General features: G+C 26.8%; 1 protein-coding gene across 1 annotated transcript in view; it reads right to left on the reverse strand.

Annotated features, from left to right (window-relative positions):
• The window catches only part of LOC100208601 (EF-hand domain-containing family member C2), a 31,975-nt gene that overhangs the window by 7,360 nt on the left and 4,615 nt on the right, over positions 1–20,000 (reverse strand). The window contains exons 2-8 of the mRNA XM_065788164.1: positions 8,362–8,449; positions 6,140–6,510; positions 5,252–5,605; positions 4,733–4,976; positions 4,256–4,427; positions 1,549–1,765; positions 1,162–1,397 (exon numbers count right to left, since the gene is read on the reverse strand). Coding sequence (XP_065644236.1) covers positions 1,162–1,397; positions 1,549–1,765; positions 4,256–4,427; positions 4,733–4,976; positions 5,252–5,605; positions 6,140–6,510; positions 8,362–8,449 — 1,682 coding nt within the window. The remainder of the gene's footprint in view (positions 1–1,161; positions 1,398–1,548; positions 1,766–4,255; positions 4,428–4,732; positions 4,977–5,251; positions 5,606–6,139; positions 6,511–8,361; positions 8,450–20,000) is intronic.

Genomic DNA, 20,000 nt, shown 5'->3' on the forward strand with positions numbered 1-20,000 from the left:
TAAGCAAAAAGAGTAAGCAATTGCTGATAAATATACTCTATAGTGCATACATACATACATACATACATACATACATACATACATACATACATACATACATACATGCATACACACATACATACATACATATATATATATATGTATGTATGTATGTGTGTATGTATGTATGCATATACATATATATATATATATATATATATATATATATATATATATATATATATATATATATATATATATATATATGTATATATATATATATATGTATATATATACATATATATACATATATATATATATATATATAATATATATATATATATATATATATATATATATATATATATATATGTATATGTATATGTATGTATATATATATATATATATAGTAAAGGACTTAGATGTACAGTTTATGGTAAAATAAGATAACCAAAAAGATAAGCAATTGCTGATGCATATACTCTATAGTACAAACATACATACATATATATATATATATATATATATATATATATATATATATATATATATATATATATATATATATATATATATATATATAAATATACCTATATATGCATATATATGTATGTATATATATATATATATATGTATATATATTTATATATACCTATAGTAAAGGGCTTAGATTTTAGTTTATGGTAAGAAACAGCTCTTTGCTTGTTTGTGGTATTCAAACTGACAAAATTAATGCGTTTTGTTATAATCTAAGTCAGTTTAAATACCACAAACAAGCAGAGAGTTTTTTTTTACCACAAACTTGTATATCTAAGCCCTTTACTATAGGTATATATATATATATATATATATATATATATATATATATATATATATATATATATATATATATATATATATATATATAGATATATATATATATATATAGATATATATATATATATATATATATATATATATATATATATATATATATATATATATATATATATATATATATATATAGATATATATATATATATATAGATATATATATATATATATATATATATATATATATATATATATATATATATATATATATATATATATATATATATATATATATATATAGAGAGAGAGAGAGAGAGAGAGAGAGAGAGAGAGAGAGAGAGAGAGAAAGAATAATATTAATATATATACTTAAACGTATCAAAAGGAACCAATTGTTTCTTTGTTTTATCAGCCATCTCAAACATTCTTTGTATATCACTTGCATGATTATGAACTAATTTTTTAAATTTTGGTACAATAAGACTAATATTAGCTTGAGGAAATTCATCTGAATGCTCTTCCATGTACTTTAGAGCATATTCATCAGCCCCAATAATAATAAAGGTATGTTTGCAGAGCTCAATGTGATTTCCAATGTATAAATCCTTTAAAGAAAGTTATATTTTGTTTATTGTTTTTTAGTTTTCATTTCTTTAAAATGTGATAATAAAAAATACTTTTATGTTTTATCTCTATCTAATAAGTAAACTATTAGAAGTTATGAATTTCATAAACTTGAAAGTTTTAAATAAGCACCTGAGCAGAATAATAAGTTTCACTATTTGGCTTCCTAACTCTTCCTCTTTCTAAGAACTTTCCTCCAATCAATCCTGAATTTCTTTGAGGAGGTTCAAATATTAAAAATGTATCATCAGATAAAAAATATGAGATAATAAAACGTCGATCCACTTCTATTACTTGTTTTGTGTTTTGCATTGCCACAAAGCGAAGTACTTTACTGTCTAATCCATATCTAAAAATAAATAATATAATAATAAGGAAAGTAAAATTCATCTTTTTACCCTTTAATAAGTATAAGTCTTTTTCTTTTTATAGTTTACATTTAAATATTTTCATATTTTTAAATTGAAATACATTTTTTTAACTAAAAGAACTCCTACCTACCTACTACTCCTACCATAGTATATATGCTTTGCTTTAAAACAAAATTTTCAGTTTAAAAAAACAAACTTTTAGCTGAGATAAGATAAAAACAGGCTTAACGGAAAAAAAAAATTATTTCATTGATTTTTTAACAACCATTGTTTATTAGATTTTTTTTTAGTACATCCAAACATGTTTAGACGAGTAAGAATCATGTTATTTCACAATTGGATCAGATATAATACAAATTAGGTTAAATGCAAAAACTAAATCACCAGTCATTTGAGATAAATCATCAATTAAAATAATTACAAAACATTCTCAAAACAAAGACTCAAGTCTAGAGGGATATTTTAAACTCACCATAAGTCTATAAGAGATTTTTTAAATTTATAATAAAATTTAATAAATTATTTTTTCTGACTTCTTTTTTTAAACTGTTAATCGAACTACTTTCAACAGAATGATTTTTTTATGTTACTTAATAACTGCAACTAATTGGAAAAAGCACCAGAGCATATCAAGGTGAATCTAAAGAGATGCACTTCATCTTTGATGATGCATCTCTTTAAATGATTATATGATATAACAAAAATTCACTGAATGGTAAGTTGTAATTTTTTTATGCAATTTTTTTGATCTATTATGAGTCTATAAAAGATCTAGACAAACAATATAGTTGCTTTGAATTAAAAAGATTCCAGCAAATATATATAAGCTATTTAGAAAGACATCCAGACAGAAAAAGCTATTCAAGATCTATGGTCTATGGTCATAAGAATTTATGGTCTATGGTCATAAGAATTATGATTATGGTCATAAATATGGTCATAAGAACTATGGTTATGGTCTATGGTCATAAGAATTTATAAAATTTTAGTACAACATTTTCATTGATAAATCTTTTTTGCACATATCAAGAATTTGTAGGGATTTAGAAATACATGATTAAATTTGTACAGTTCATTGAAGGTTAGATGTAATAATGATGCATTATATAGATAATGAGCAATAAAATAATAATAAGGCATTTAATAAATAATAAAGCATAAAATGATTATTGTAAAATTTTGATTTATGGAAACATAAAGTTATTTAAAAGTATATGGCAATAACATACATTAGACATACCTTAAAAAATAAACAGCAATAAACCTAGGCATAATCTTGCATGGCCAGCAGGTAATTTGACAAAACTCTACAAGAACAACTTTAAAACCAAGAGATCAAATCTTAAAAAAAGGCATTTTGGGTTCAAAAAACTTTTTTAAACTTTTGTGTGCTGAGAACCTGTTTAAAAAAATATTTATGAGATAAACTTGATAATACTTTTTAACCATTCAGACCATATAAAATAAGAGGCTGTAAAGTAAACTATTTTTTTTAAATTTATAAGTTTACCGTTTAAAATAATTACAACTCTCGTATTGGTAAAATATACACATGGCGGGGGCAAGAAGAAGCCAAAATAGTCTTATCGCCAAGCTCCCAAAATTACTTAGGTCTAAAAACTATTTAGGTCAGTCTTTTACCAAATGTTTTGAGCCTTGTTTCCAGCAAGGTCATGATAGCCAAGCAACTCAGTACAACAAAAATAAAAGTCATAAAAACAACAATATTAACAAAAAAGGTAAAAAGAAAAAGCTTTGTCAATTTTATCAGAAACAGTATCAAAAACAAAACAGTTTCGGGTATGATGATGCATATTAAATAACAAAAAGGAGTGAAGTGGTGTTAAGATAAACACATAAAAGCATTATCAGATTGCATGCCAGCTTCAGAGCTATTAAACTAAATTTTAGAGCTGAATCCTCATTGGACATGACAGCAGGAGCCCATCAATTAAATCAAAAAAGTACAGTCTAATTATAATTCAAAGCAGAAAACAATGTAAAAAAGTTTACATACCATATACATTATTCTAAGGTCATGTTAGTAGTAGTTTGCTACTGGTAACCAGTAATCAACTAGGTAGCAAACTGCTACAGATCACCAGTAATCAATAGCAGGTTGCTATTGACATTGGATTTTAGATTACAAAACCTAGACCTTAAAATACTGCAACAAATTACTATTATAATAAAATAAACTTAATATAATATAAACTTATAAACTTAATAATATAAACTTAGATATCATATACAAATTATATATAGTACATTTTGTTTGTAACTTAGAAAATTAAATTTAAGTTTTAACATAAATTTCCGTCTTTTTATTTTTATATTTTACGAATAAGATAAATTAAATTTTAGCAAAAAAACTTATTATTGGCTTACTTAGTTCATTAAAAATTATATTAACTATATTGTTACACTCAAAATAATATATTTTTTCTAAAACTGAAAAACTTAAGAACCTGTCTCTTTCCATAAACTTTTTAAAATCTTTTTTTGGTGGTTTTGGAGTCAAAGCTAAACTGTTAAATGATGAATCTTCTTCAAAACCAATTTTACTATCTTTATATTTTACAGCATCTCTGTGTTTTTGATCAATCTTCTTAACTTTATAGTTCAAAGGAGTAAAATTATCTAATAAAAAAAATTAACTAGAATTATATATCATTAAATTTAATAAAATTTCTCATAATTCACACAAAACTTACAATTATCAGAAAAGGTTTGTGCGGCAGTGGCGCAATGGTTAGAGCGCTTGCTTAAGAAGCAGGAGATCCAGGCTCGAAATGAGCTCTGGACGTATTTTCGCGTCACGGTAAGGAAGGAGGCGTGACCTTCCTGGTTAAATGCACTTCCACTGTACTCTGTGACAAGACCATTAGGTCTTCTTGGAGCACCTAAATAACAAAAAAAAAAAAAAAAAAAGGTTTTCAACTTACCAATACCATACTTAAACTTATAATAATCTTTTGTAAACTCGTCACAGTCACAAACAATAAAACTTCTCCCCCAAACATTCAAGACTACACCAATTCTCAGATCACTATCATGATAATAATCTGTATGAACAGCTCCAGTTTTTAAACTGTCTAGTATATAGCGACCTCCTCGACCCATTGGTCCAAAAACATTGAGCACAGTACGATTATTTATTTGACCAGGCTGAAATGTACCTGCTGCAACCTTTAGGTAAAAAAAAAGTTAATATTTTTGTAAACTAGATATATTTACTTGATTTATATATAATTAACTCAAGTTAAATAAAAGTAAACTTAAAATGAATAAAAATAAATTTGTAGAAAATATTGCAGTGTGTATTAAAAATAAAAAATAATGTAAACCATAACTGTTGAAAAATGAAATGTGAAAGAAAATATTAATTACTATCTTATTTTAGTATATTTATATCTATAAAAAGTAATTTAAATAAAAATCAAGAAATTTATTGTTAAAATTGCCTTAGGTAACTTTTGGCGTCTTAAGAACAAAGGAACTGCATCTCTTCCAGAGTTTGATGGAATTATCTCTCTTATCTCTACAGTATCATCTGCTAAAAAATAGTGAAGCACAAAATCTCTTTGATCACCAAAAAGTGACTCTGAATCATCCCAATAACAATAGAAACGAAGAACTTTACTGTCATTTTCTAAAAATTTAAACAAGGTGTCTTCTTTTTCGTATGGTCTCAATGGCTGCATACTATCTCGTATTTGTTGCCGATGCTTTTCATATGGATCTTCTGGGGTTATCTCTTTTGGATTAACTCGAACACCAAGTTTGCGCAAAAATTTCTCAGTAAAACTATCACAGCCCTGAAAGTATAAAAGACTAAAAAAAGTTTTTTTCCAAAATAACAATCTTTATAAATTCAACAAATTTTATTAAGCTGAACAGTGAATTGTAAATAGAATGCTGTCCATAAACTTCTATTTTCTTTAAAATAACAATAAATATATGACAATATTAACAAAAAAAAGCATGAAAAAAAAAAAATTAAAATCAGCAAATACAAGTCACGATAAAACAAAATTAATCAAATACAAGTTATGATAAAACAAAATTAGCTAAAAACTATGATTAAATAGTATAATTTGAGTGTTTATTAATTAATTAAATAGTATTATTTAATTTATAAGTATTAAATAGTATTAAATAGTATAATTTATTAATATTAAATAGTATAATATTAATTAGATTAAATAGTATAATTTGAGTTGTTTACCTTAAAATTTGTTGGTAAAAGATTATAAATGCTCTTATCTAGTAAAAACTAATTTGAGAATATTTAAGACTTACATTTTTTAGTACAATATTTGTTTATTTTAATAAGTAAAAAATAAACTTACTGTTATATGAAACAATCTAGAATAAAGTTTAATTTCTATTCCAATATTAAAATGATCAACTGTATAAAACTCATCACTATTAGGTGGTGGCAATGGAACACGATGGCGTCTTATTAAAGTACCTTGAGGAATGCCACTATTTTCAGTTTTTAATTCTATAACTTGTATTGTATTATCTTCCAGGTAAAAGTAAATTTTGCACTTTCTGAAACGGTATTTCTCTTCTTGCTTTTCATGAACTATTTCCTGAAAATATCCATTAAAACAAAGAACTTGTTTATCAAAAGCAACCCATGCTGGCAAAGAAGATTCGGAGCTTTTCAGGTATATCAGCTTTTTTTTTTGTTTAACACCTGGCATAACTTCTCTCCCTAAACATTTAAAATAAATATGTTAAAGAATATTTTGAAATTTTTTTTTAAGATTAACTTTATTTAAAAGTTCTTACTTCAAAACATACACTATGTAGTAAATATAGAGACAGTATAGGCATTATATTTGACAGTTATTATAGACAGTATATTAAAATAAGACACAATATAAGTTTAAAAAATATGATAGAATAGTATAAATGACAGAATAGGATAAATAACTCCTCAAATTATAACATTTGTGTTTAAAAAAATACAACATGCGTACATACTTATAGGCAAAAAAACAACAACAAATAATCGGACAAACATTTTAAGCAAATAACTTAATGATAATTGCCAATTCTGTTGAGAAATTTATAAAACTCCCTACAAAACATCTCCTTATCTCCTTATGAAAGAAAATTTAGAAGATGTGATTAAAGTTTTTAATTAAAAAGAACTGCGATAATTGGAAAGGAAAAAAATTTGCAAAAACTGAGTATAAAGTGCACATTTTGTATAAGGAAAGTCTAACTGTATTTCAGAATTTTGGAGTTTAATTTTCAATCACTGGTTAAAATAAAAATTGGTTATAAGCTTTAGGTAGGAAACAACAGTCCTTAATAAAACTAGACAACCCATTGACTAAGTAAACATAGTATACCAAAATCTAACACTAGATAAATTTTTTTTTTTTCAGACTCTTATGAAAAACTATGGCTTTTCAAAAGAACTAAAAATTACATTACAAACATTTACTAATGATTGTTGTTAGAGAACCATCGCATAATTGTAATGATAAATGATAAAAGTTTGTAAAATAAATATATTACTTTTCAATTTGGTCTAAGACTAACTACAAACAAAACAATACCATTAAATATCAAATATCATATTGCCATAATATAAATACCCTTGTCATAATACAAGTATTATAAATAATTGTCCCAGCTGGTATAACACTAGCTAAAATACTACCATATGTATACATTTAGAAAGATTTGACAATTTTTGCATAAACATTTATTCCATTTTAAAGTTTTTTTATTCTAGGCAAATGTAATAAAACACTGCAACTTGGCTACATGGAGAGCCTAGTTTGGCCATATGTTAACACTTATCAGTTAGTAACAAGTCAAATTTCTCCAGACAAGCATAAGGCCTGTTTTTGACAAAAAATATTATAGAAAGAATACTTTTATTTTCCATTTTATTATTATTTTTATTAACCTAGAACTAAAGATAATAGCTTGAGCAGTGACCATATTAGTATTTTTAGAAAAGAGAAAGAGATGTAGTTTTACAATGGGAGAGTGGCTCAACCTTGGCAGACAAAATTTTATCAAGACAGCAGTATAAAGTAGAGTCGCCAACAAATAGAGCCACTAACATTGTCAGAAAGATTATTAATGTAGATAATAAACAATACAGAACCAAGGAGGTACCTGAGAAGTTACTGGAAATGAAGCTTTTGACGGTGACTTTAATACTGTGGTCAAAAAAAAATTAATTTATAGCATGCTAAATTTTATCAAAAGCTTTTGATATTCACTGGCTCCATCTAATGCACAAATCTTTCAGCCACAAACTTAGCAAGAATGAGAAGATCAAAAAACATTAATTGTTGGACAGTAAAATAAGATGCTAGAAATTTATTTATTTTAATTGTTTTATTTTTTTAGCTCCTGAAAAATAATGGTTAATTTGCACAGCTTAATTTTAATAATACTTTACGTTTTTTACTTTTACGTTTTAGATTTTAGATCATCAAACAATTTTGAAACAATGTTAGATGCATCTATTTTAATTAAAAATATATAATAAAATAACAGTAACATTAAATCACTTAAAATGAAAATAATAGAAAACCTATTCCAAGCTTTGATTCTGCTAAATGAAAAGCAACATCATTCTTGTAGTCAAAACAGTGAGATTTGTGAAAACATTCTTTACCAAGCTAAAATGTTCAGAAATATGTTTGAGTTAAACTAAATAAAATGAATAATTTCTTTATTTTATATAGTGGGGTAAAAAATATAGTATATTTTTTACCCCACTCTATAAGTATTAGTATTATTATAATAATAATTATTATTATTATTATTATTATTATAACTTTTATCTATTATCAACCCTTGGAATTAGGAAAAAAAAGGTCGGCAATAAATTGCTGATCTCAAACTGTTAGAGGTCAGCATCAGGTAGGCAAAAAAATTTGACACAAAGGGGTTACCATAAAACATAGAAATAAGGTCGGCAAATTTTTGGAAATCTCAAACACTTTCAGGTTGGCAGTTAGGTCAGCATTGCCGAATGCCAACCCTAATTCTGAGGGCTGCTATTACTATATATTAATGTCATTAATATCAGGTGTTTTCTTCAGATTACTTTATTACAATTTATAAAAGACCTTGAATTGTAACAACTCTTTTCAGAAATATATATTGGTATTTTTTAAGAAATATGTAATATATAAAATATTATTACTGTTATTACATTTTATAATATTTAATCATGGATAAAATTGTACACAACAAATATATGAAACTGTTACTTGGCACCATCCCTAAAGATGATGATAAGAAAATAAAAGGTTTTAAACTGCCAACACAGATACACGTTTTTTATCAAGCCTGAAAGATTTGTACTGGGGATCAAGCTTTATCTGAAGCTTGATCTCAATGTATGGGATCAAGATTCAGATAATGACCTTTATAGACAGTGAACACTATCAGAACACTAATATTTCAAGTCTAGTAGACAGAAACAATATTGATAGAGTAATTAAAGATTACTATAAAAATTAATACATTACTTTGATGAAATTAAAAGATTATAGAAGAGGAGAAGATAAACCTAGAATAGTTAAATTTAAATCAGAATTGAATTTGACAATGAAATTCTATAAGCACTCAGTTGTAAAGAACATGTCCTTTAAAAAAAAGAGGGTAAATAAAGTTGAACAAGATGCCATTGATGTTGATGTTAAATTTATAAAAAGCATGCTATGTGATAGAATAGCTACATATTTTGGGGTGAACAAGGTAGTCACAGAAAAAACAAAAAAGCAAATAAAAAGACAAAAAATAATCTGGAACAAGAATAAATGAATTTATGTAAGCGTACTTTTGAAATGATAAATCATAACCTGGCAGTAGCTCTTGTGAAGTGAAGATAGGAAACACAGAAGAATAGTTAGATGTGGCATAGATATTTTTGTTCTTCATGACATATTGAAAAACCCTGATCTTGTTTCATGCAGTATCCATGAAAACATCTCATCAACCCAACTTAGTACGATTGCGTACTCTCTTGTATCAGCATGCAGGGGTGACCCTTACAAGCTATTTCTTAACTGCCATTGTACCTAAATTAAGTTTGAAGATCAAAGAAAATTGAATGGCATCAACAAAATGGACACTCTTGATTCTAAAGGAATGGATGACTGATTACCAACACCTGACTAAGCTCCTTGGCATTCCTCCACATCCAAAATCAACTAAATTGAAATTTTCAATAAAAAATGAACATGGGTTAGAGTAAGGACATAAGCCCATGCAAAATTTCAGAAGAAAAAGCAGTTTTACCACATTCAGAGCATTCACAACTGGAAACTGCTAAAATGTGTAAAGTTTCGTGACCTTTTGTCAATAAAATCAAACACAAAATGGAATTTTAAAATGCACAAAAATTGTAGGGTAATATTGTGGCCAAGTACTGAACTTATTTAATGTAAACAATTTTTTTTAATTATATATTTAAATACTTTTTTTTTTAAATCATTAAGTTTACTGTAATTGAATTGGTGAAAAGAAGAACAGTACTTGGTAAGTAATTGGTGAAAAGAAGAACAGATAATCGATGTTTAAGTTTTAAACAGTTATAGTTTATAGACTATTTACTTTAGATGCCAGTTATCTTAGCAGGTGTTTACTTCCATTCCCTAAAGAGCTGTTAATATAGTGGTAGTTCATTAAAAAAAAGTTGTTCTTGCTGCAAAAATTAAATAAAAATCTTGGACAAGTACTATTCTTCCTCACAATCAAATTTTTACGAATTAGGAAATAAAAAAACTTCGAACTTTACATAAAAAGCTATACTTTATTAAACAAATAAATATTTAAATTAACAAACAATAGTTATTACAATAAAAAAAAGTTAATTATCTTCCTCCATGCTGCTGGTTGTTTTCCAGGAATATATATTTTTATAAAACTCAGTTGCATTAGTGGGTATGTAAAATTTCAGCTTTTTAATATCATTGATCTTTTTTTCATTTATCGCAACTGGTTCTTAATAAACTTTCTTGGTGGGCAGTTGTTGCTCAACTCGATTTTTTTACAAGTTTAAAAGTTCTGGAACATAGTCCATCAATAAAGTCATATGTTGTCACATACCCAGGCATTGCACTGTTATAAGCAAACATTTTATAATCTGATACAGAAAATGCACAATTGTGTATGTTGTCTCTGATGGGTTTTGGGGCTTTTTTATAAACAGTAGTCCACCAATCTTCGAAATTTAAAATGTCCTTGTGCGTGATCTTCGTTACCGTAGGTGGTTTAGAATTTTTTTTGCTAATGACTATCAAATCAAATTTTTTATCATCTACAAGGTAGATGCGATCATGCTTTCGTATATTTCTTTTGATAGTAAGTCTCTATCACAGGTAAGAAATAAGTATCCCTGCGTAGGAAAATAATGATAAATTTTCTTAAAGCGTTTTCCAGCTTGTAGAGCTTCTAGAAATCGAATAAGAGTATGGCTTTTATAAGAGTATGGTTTTTATATTGCCCAGAGCAGCCATCAGAGAATGGACGAAGTTCTTGAACAGAATCCAGAATTTTTGTGAAGATATTTTCTGTAGAAAGGTACATACTTCATTTGGGCCTTTTTGGGCCGGTACGAAGGACAGTGACAGATAAACATAACAGTGGCCTGAATTATTTCTCAGATTGTGAATTTCAAAGGTATTTATCCAAAGCTGACCATAGTAAAATACTTCTTGAACAGGTATGTGCGGAAGAGGGAGGTTTTGCATAAAGTTAAAAAAAAGGTATCAGCCTCATTTTTACATTTAACGTTGTACAAATTGCAAATAATTGTCTTCCTATCTTCCTCAATAATTTTTCTTCATGCACTAAAGTTTACAAACACAATCTGATCCAGTAGTTATAGCTTCTACTAGCTTATCTGACGTGCTAGTATAAGTCCTTTCTGGTGGGCTTGCTTTAACTTTTGTCATTTCCAGGTTTGAGGATTTGCTTTATGTTTTTTTCCTTTTATTGGTGATTTATTTTCTTCATTGAATGTTGTTTCCGAATCACTCATGATTATTAAACAGAATTTTCCAACAACAATTCAAAAAATCTTTGATTATTTAAATCAAATTAAACAAAACAATAACCTTAATTATTTATTAATTACTCACGTTTGTACTAAACTGACATTTTAGAATTTTTTAAACTTGATTTGGCACCTGATTTTCTACTCAAGAATTGAGTAGAAAATCAGTATTAGTCCTGGACAAGTATTGTTCTTCAACTAGTTTAAATCTACTTTATGGCAAAAAATAGTGAATGAAAGATGGACTAGTATCATTTTTGTAGTACATAGAGAGATCGACATAAGTTAAATGAAATTATGAAAAAAAATGCAAAAAGAATATATATATAATATATATATATATATATATATATATATATATATATATATATATACATATATATATATATATACATATATATAATATATATATATATATATATATATATATATATATATATATATATATATATATATATATATATACATATTTAATATTATTCGAATACAAGACGTAAGTGTTTATGCGTAATTACTATTATTTTAATTTTGCAATTACTACGCTAATTGTAAATATTGATTAAAATTTTTTAAAGTATTTTAAACATTTAATAACTACTAAAATTAAATTTACTAAAATATAGTTACTAAATATTTAAAATACTTTAAACAATTTTCAATAAATATTTACAATTAGCGTAGTATTTGCAGCTTGAAGGTTTATTAAAATCTGGAAGCCAGGTGTAAAGAAAAGCAAAATTTGCAAAGCAGTAAAAGAAAGCTGTTCTTTCACTGCTTTGCAAATTTTGCAACAATTAAAATGTTTACCAGCTCAAAAAGGTGGGAATGGTAAACTGAAGCAGACAGACCCAAAAGATTTGTAAGAACCAAAGAATTTTCAAAATTGAATGCAAAGTGCAAAGAAATCCAAATCAATCAGTATCTAACTTAGCTAGAGAGACTTGTGTGTCAAGGAGAACATTACAACAAGTAGAGGTCAAAGCCACCGGCATTAGCAAGAAACTGCCGCTACTTGCACCTACTTTTTAAAGCTGCCAGCGTTTTTAGCAACTACTAAGCCACTAATCGAACAATACGTTCAGCCGCAGCGGCTTTCAAAGACACTATTGTTGGCAGGAAAAAAAAGAGAAGAGTTAAAAACCTAAAGTCCTCTTGTATAACTTTAAAGCAACAAGTTATTTGGAGCTCTTTTTTTTGTGTGAGTAGCTTTTTGATTTGCTATGTAAATTCTCTCTGAGATGAAGTAATAACCAAGTACCCCCACCTTTATATAATTACATCAAAATCTGCCACTTCTTTCATATTTTAAATACTGCATTTTTTAGTCTTGGCTTATAGATTTTTTTTTATCCCTCTAACATTTTTCAACTTAAATTAGCTAAATTAAACACAAACAGATTTCACATCTATTACTTAGTAATAGATGTGAAATATGAGAAGAATCTCATATTTCACATTTATTACTAAGTAATAGATGTGAAATCGGTTTGTGTTTAATTTAGCTAATAATGCGGTTTCCCACTTGGTTTAAAATTCCCAAAGGTTCTTAAGATCATGGTAAAAAAAAAAATTAAATCAGTTTCAGATTTTAAGTGTTGCGCTAGACGAGTAAAAACGCAATTAGTACGCACGACAAGGAAATGAATTAAGTTAATGAATTAAGAATTAAGATTAATTTTTTAAGTTGAAAAAACGTGTCGTCATTAACAAGCAAGATCATTCATTCAAAAGTTGAAAAAAAAATTATTTTTAATTTATAATGACGTCAGTTATTCTCCAATTAAAATTGTTCAATACGTTTAATAAATTATTTCATTAATTTATTTTTGTTATTCAAAAAATCTTTATTTACATTCTTGCTGTTTATCTTAAGTTAGGAAAGTTACAAACAAAATTTGCATATTAATAAATATTATAATTTAAAATAAGTTAATAACGTTTTTATATTAAAAGATTTATTATATAAGATATATAATTTCGGTAAAATAAGTTAGCTGGTAAAGTAAACCGAAAATAACAACAAAAAAATCAAAAATAAAACATGCAATGAAGCGTATTATATATTTTATATTTGCATAAAACATAAACGAAGATAATTAAATATTATAATATTATTAATTATTAACAATATTTACAACAATTACAAAATTTTTTTTTTTTTTAAATTTACAAATACAAAATTTAAGTAGATATTTAATGTATATCTGTAAATTGAAAAAAAAAAAAAAATTAGTTTCTGTATTTAAATATATTTTTTTACTTAAATACCTAATTTACTAGATATTTAAATATGCCGATTAAATTTAGTTGATGCCCTCATTTTAAAATGCTATAGCGTCTGTATGATATTTTGTTGACTACGACATATTTCCGTTAAATGATCAAGTATGTGAATCATGAAAAGACGAAAAAAATAAAATGATAAATTTTGCGGTATCATAAAATATAAATGTTTAAAGCGAAAAAACCCAGACCGTAGATTCTTTTTTTTTTTTAAATCTTTTTAATATCCCAATCGCTTGTCCAAATTCAATTGAGATTTTAAATAAACACAATTTTTAGGTAAAATGAACATCATAGATTAAAAATTTGATTTGTTCCGATTGTTTATTGGCGCTTGTTCTTGATTGCAAGTTCTTTTTTGGTCGGAATTCTTGTATTTTTGTAAAAATTGATAGAAACATTGTATTTTGACAACTATATAAAGCTAATATAGGTCAGAAACAATTAGAACTAGGATCTATAGAAAATTAAGGAACTTTTTCAAAAGATTTTTAACTAAATCTCGCCGATGAGCAAAAGTGATCTAAAGACTCCAAAATGGTATTCTTTAAATTCATTATTATGGGTAGTAAAAAGGATTAGAAATTATATAAAAAAGAGAAAAGTTTCTTCAAATATTAAAAAAACCTGAAGCAAAAAAAAATATAACATCTAAAGCTTTTGTTTGGACATAATACGCTTATAAAATCATGCTAATTTCAAATAAATAAGTTAGAATAATTTTTAAATCGCCAACCAATAATAATTTGGCGAGCCAACCAAGTTTTTCAATTAAAAGTTATTAAAATTTTGGAAACTTTAATTTAACTTTCATTTAAAAGCTATCGATTTAAATAATTTTTTTAACTTTTGAATTTACGATTTATGAAATTTAAAATTTTACGGATTTTTAAAACCTGTAACAATTTTTTTTTAGTGTTTTCCTTCGTAAAATTCTGGCATTCCTACGTATAGTGCTTTTTATTGACTGTCGTTAATTAAAAAGTTGTTTTAGCAAGTTAAAAAGTTACAAGAGGATCTTGGAAATCGTCAAAAATCTTTTGTCAAAAATTAAGTACTATTTAGCATTTTTTTTACATTTATAATTTAAAAATGAAAATAAAAATAACAGAAGACAATATATGTAACTAATTGTTTAAACCTTTTAAAACAGTATTTAAAAGCAATGTACGCAATTAAAATGATCAAAGTTTCAATGAATAAATTTATTAATTCATTCATAAAAAAAATTGCAAACAATTGTCTTTTGTTCTTGTTTTCTCTCTACAATATTAAACAAAGGAGATAAGTGATTTAAAAATGAAAACTGACGAAGATTGCTCAAAATGAAACAAGTTGAATAATTAGAATTAAACATTTATAAAATATAAAAATATTCCTGAAATATAAAATAGAAAAATATTCCTTTAAATAACCCAGCAAAAATAAAAATTTTTTATTGAAACTTAATTGTTTCTAAAAAATTGTATCTACTTTTTTAAATGTCAGAATGTAATGACCTTTTTTTTTTTTTTTTGGCAGCACCTAAATTCCCAATTTCGCTAAAACGCTGTATGAATTTTTTTCCTGGCTAACACCCTGCATTAGTATGGAAATACTATGGTCAAATATTGGCACAAAATTGTAAAGTTATCGACAATGAACATTATTACTGTAGCCAATGTTTTTTAATAGAAAAACAAAAAGTCGAGTCCTCAGGTGCAGGACATTTATCGAAAATTTACAAGGTTAGAATTTCTACATCAAGCAGTAATTTAAAAAGTCATCTATTTCTTGTTCACAAAATATTAACAGACAAACTGGCCGTTGAAATGAAAAATGATCAACTTTAACGTAGATGGTGCAGTAGCTCTATAGCTAGTTCATCAAAATATGATTTAAGTCGTGATCTTGGTTTCCTTTTGTTTTCTACAGATCTACTATCATTTTTTCATGTTGATAATGAAGGATTTAAAAAGTTTTTTGAAAAAAACATTAGGTTAAAACTTCCCACAGGTTCTGCTGTGAGTCAAGTTGCATTACCTGATATGTACAAATCTTTAAGGCAATATGTATTGGAAAGTTTAAAAGATACTGATGCAGCAACAATTTTATTTGATGGTTGGACTGACAAGTACAAAAAAGTTAATTATATTGGTCTGAAGTGTTCAATTATTAATGAAAACTGACATAAAAAAATTTTTACTCTGACTTGCTTGCCTTTAGAAAGTCATACAGGTGAAAATTATCATAATTCTATCAAAGACATTGTTTTTCAGAATTTTTTCAGAAGTGTTGTAGAGATATGAGGCTACACACTGTGCACGATGGTGCATCGAAGATGATGAAAACCTCTGGACTTTTAGGCTCAAAGGATCCACAACTTTGTCTGGCTCATATCTTGCATTTAATATTGACATGTGATGGCATAAACAATTGTACTGAAATAAAATGTGAACTTGAAAGTTAACTTTACCTTTAGAGGAATCATATCGTAAAGCAGACATAATATTATACAATAATCTTCAAATTCTTGTTGAAGTAAAAGACATTGATGATTTAGAGCAGCAATTTCCCACTCAAATTTATGATGAAGCAAACATGATTGAAGCAAACAATTTAGATATTGCTTGTAAAGAAAAACTTGATGATAATTTCATAAAAAGACAGCATAGAAGTCTAAAACAGCAAATAGGCACAAGATGGAACAGTGCTCTCTTTATGATAGAATCAATTAACCAGTTATTAGACCCTGTAGAAATTTTACTTAAAAAATGTGGTAGACAAGACCTTTGTTTAGATAATGATGAACAAGCCTTGATTTCAGAATAAGTTAAATTTTTAAAACAGTTTGAACCATTAACCCATGTGGTCAGTGCTGAAAATTCACTTTCTATTTTGCCATTAGTTAAACACAAAACACTAAGCTTCTTTCAATTAATTCTTGTGATTTGAATGAAATAAAAAAACTAAAGGAATATTGCTCCAAAAAAATTGACCAAAGTCTTAAGTTGTCAACTTCTGCAAAAATATGCTGTTTTTTAGATCCAGCCACAAAAATTTTATATACAAGAGATGAAATAAAAGAAAGTTTGTTGGAGGATGCTTAAACATAAAAGTGACCAATTAGATTTAATTCAAGGTATTCTATGTCTATACAACTAATAACATCAATAAAAGAAGTTTTTGTTTTGGAAAAAATTACTGAAACACAAATAAGTTTTATTATAAAAACTATTAATTTTTTTATATTATTTAATTGTGGAACACGGAGTAGTTATTTATAATTGTTTGAAATATTTTATTAACTCATTGAGTTTATCAAGTATCATTTGTTTATTATTGATATCACTTTTTATTAAATTTATTTATCTGTTTTTAGTTATATCAGAGTAAGAAAATGATAAAGATTCAAAAACATGCCCTACAAGTCCAGTTCAAATAAGTTTCTCTCTTTACATATTACAAAGTATACAAGTAAATAAGTACTGTAAATGATATGACGTGACGATAGAAAGAAGAAAATAGAACCTTTTTTTTTTAAAACAAAGTTTTTTGAATGAATGATATAACGTAAGTAAGTAATGAAAAAGAAAATTTTTATAAAAAATTGTCTTGTCTTGGATGGAATTTTTTCTAAAATTTAATAGCCGGGGGGGGGGTTGAAATAAGAAAGTCCTGGGTGGAAAATTTTTGCAAAATTAATTAGCGGGGGGGGGGGAGGGGGGGGGTCGTCTATTAGGCACCAAAGAGTACTTCAAGAGATGAAGAAAAGTGTTACTTTTGCAGAAAAAAATTATCAAGTTGATTCAGAAGTAGAGCAATTTATCTCTCATACACCTACGACAGATGAAGAACTAGATTGTTTATTGTTTTGGCGAAATCATCATGCAAAGTATCCATACTTAGCAGTGCTTGCAAAAGAGTATTTTAGTATACCAACCTCAAGTGTATCAGTGGAGTCCATGTTTTCATTAAATGGATTGATTTTGAACTCAAAAAGAAGCAATTTAAGTTCGCCCAACATGAACATGACTCTCTTTGACAATGTCAGTCTAATTTGATTTTTAATTTTAATTGAAAAATAAAAATTGTCTTAATTTAAACTTAAATCTGTTTTCTTTATGTCGAAAACAATACTAATTATATTTCAGAACAATTTGCGCAGCCAGAAGCCAGCAACTTTATTGATCAGCCTGTATCAGCTAGTTAGTCACGTTGTTAAGCTTTTAGCTCTTTGATATAAATGTCAGCCAGCAAGATGTATGTTCTAAGCATGGCTTTAAACTCTAGCAACGAGTCATCTATAAAGACTTAGGTATGAAGAACTTTGTAAAGTCAAATAGGTTTTCACGGAGGCTACAAGAACTAAACAACGAAAAAGAGCTTCTAGAATAGTTCAAAACCCTCCAAAGTGTTGTCACCAGTTGTTTATAGTGACAAAAAAATCTTCATAATCTTGCCTGAGCCCAACAGATACAATGACAGAGTTCTAGGGAAGTCTAGAAGAACAGTTCTATTGAAAACTCAGACTATACCAAGAAGACAGCAACCTATAGGAGTAATCGTATCGGGTAGCGTTTGTTCAAATGGCTCAAAAACTCCACTTATCTTTGTTCCTGAAAGTGAACCAAGATAAGTTGACTTTATAAATGTTAACTTGTTGCTTGGGCCAAGAAAAATTTTGGTAACAATCCTTGGGCATTTTTGCAAGATTCTGCATCTGCTCATAGTGCCAAGAAAACTGTGGTCTTTCTCTAAGAGTATATTCCTCACTTGTGGTTGCTGGACATGAGACCCCCTTCTAGCCTAGAAATGAATCCCAACTTTGTCGTTTTGGGCTTCACAGATTCGAAGAAGGCCCTCAAAATATATCCAAATTTAACAGCTCTCAAAGCAGAAGTAATAAAGATATGGAAGAATCCGTGTACGGACATGGTGCGACGAAGCTGCAATGTAGTGCCTCTGCATCTGAAGAGTGTAGTAGATTCCAGAGGAGGCTATATTGAACAACATTGAACTTTTTCTGTAGATTAATGTTTTCTGTGATCAAATTTTCAGTGATGCAATACAAATGGTTTTCAACATATTCAAATTTATTTTGTTCTGCAATAACCTGCGCACCCCTGAATATAAACAGGGCTTAAATTAGGCATATCTTAATTGCAAATGGTGATTGCTTTTCGCATCTTTGCAATTATTATTATCATTATTTTTTAATATTTTTGCAATGCTTTTTTTTTCCTCCTTGATTCTTCTTTACTAATTTAATTTTTTTTTGCCATTCTTAAAAAATTGAATAAAAGTTTTGGTCTGAGCTTTGGATCATTCATAAAGTGAGTCACACTAAAAATAATTTTTAAATAAAAGTATGATTTCATTTCCTCTCTTGTATGGAGATTTTTAATTCAAACTATAGAACTACAGATTTTTAAAAACTTTTTAAATACTTAAACCATCTTTGCGTTGAGGCCAATAGTTTCTTACTTTTACTTTAAATTTAGTGTGAAGTACTTTATGGATACTTCACACTAAATTTACCTATAATGTAAATCAAAACAGCTATAAAATAAAGTTACTGAGTATTAATATGCTCAAAGATATTTACTTGCAAAATTTAGCTATAGCAAAATTTATATCTTATATGTTGTTAACACAAGCTTAACTAAGAAATATTTTAACAAGAAATTTCAAATAGAGTATGAAAAACGCAATAGCATTTTATAAAAACATTTTCATGTTTTTTATAGCAATCAAAGAAATGAGCAAGAAATCTTGAATAAATTGAAGAAAATTTTAGTCTTCTATAATTCTCTAGTTTAAATAATTTTGAATTTAAAACTTGAAATTTCGAAAAAATTTTAGGTTTCAAATTCAGGGTTATTTAAACATTTGAAAAG

The sequence above is a fragment of the Hydra vulgaris genome, chromosome 01 (genome assembly GCF_038396675.1).
Source record: "Hydra vulgaris chromosome 01, alternate assembly HydraT2T_AEP".
Taxonomy (NCBI): domain Eukaryota; kingdom Metazoa; phylum Cnidaria; class Hydrozoa; order Anthoathecata; family Hydridae; genus Hydra; species Hydra vulgaris.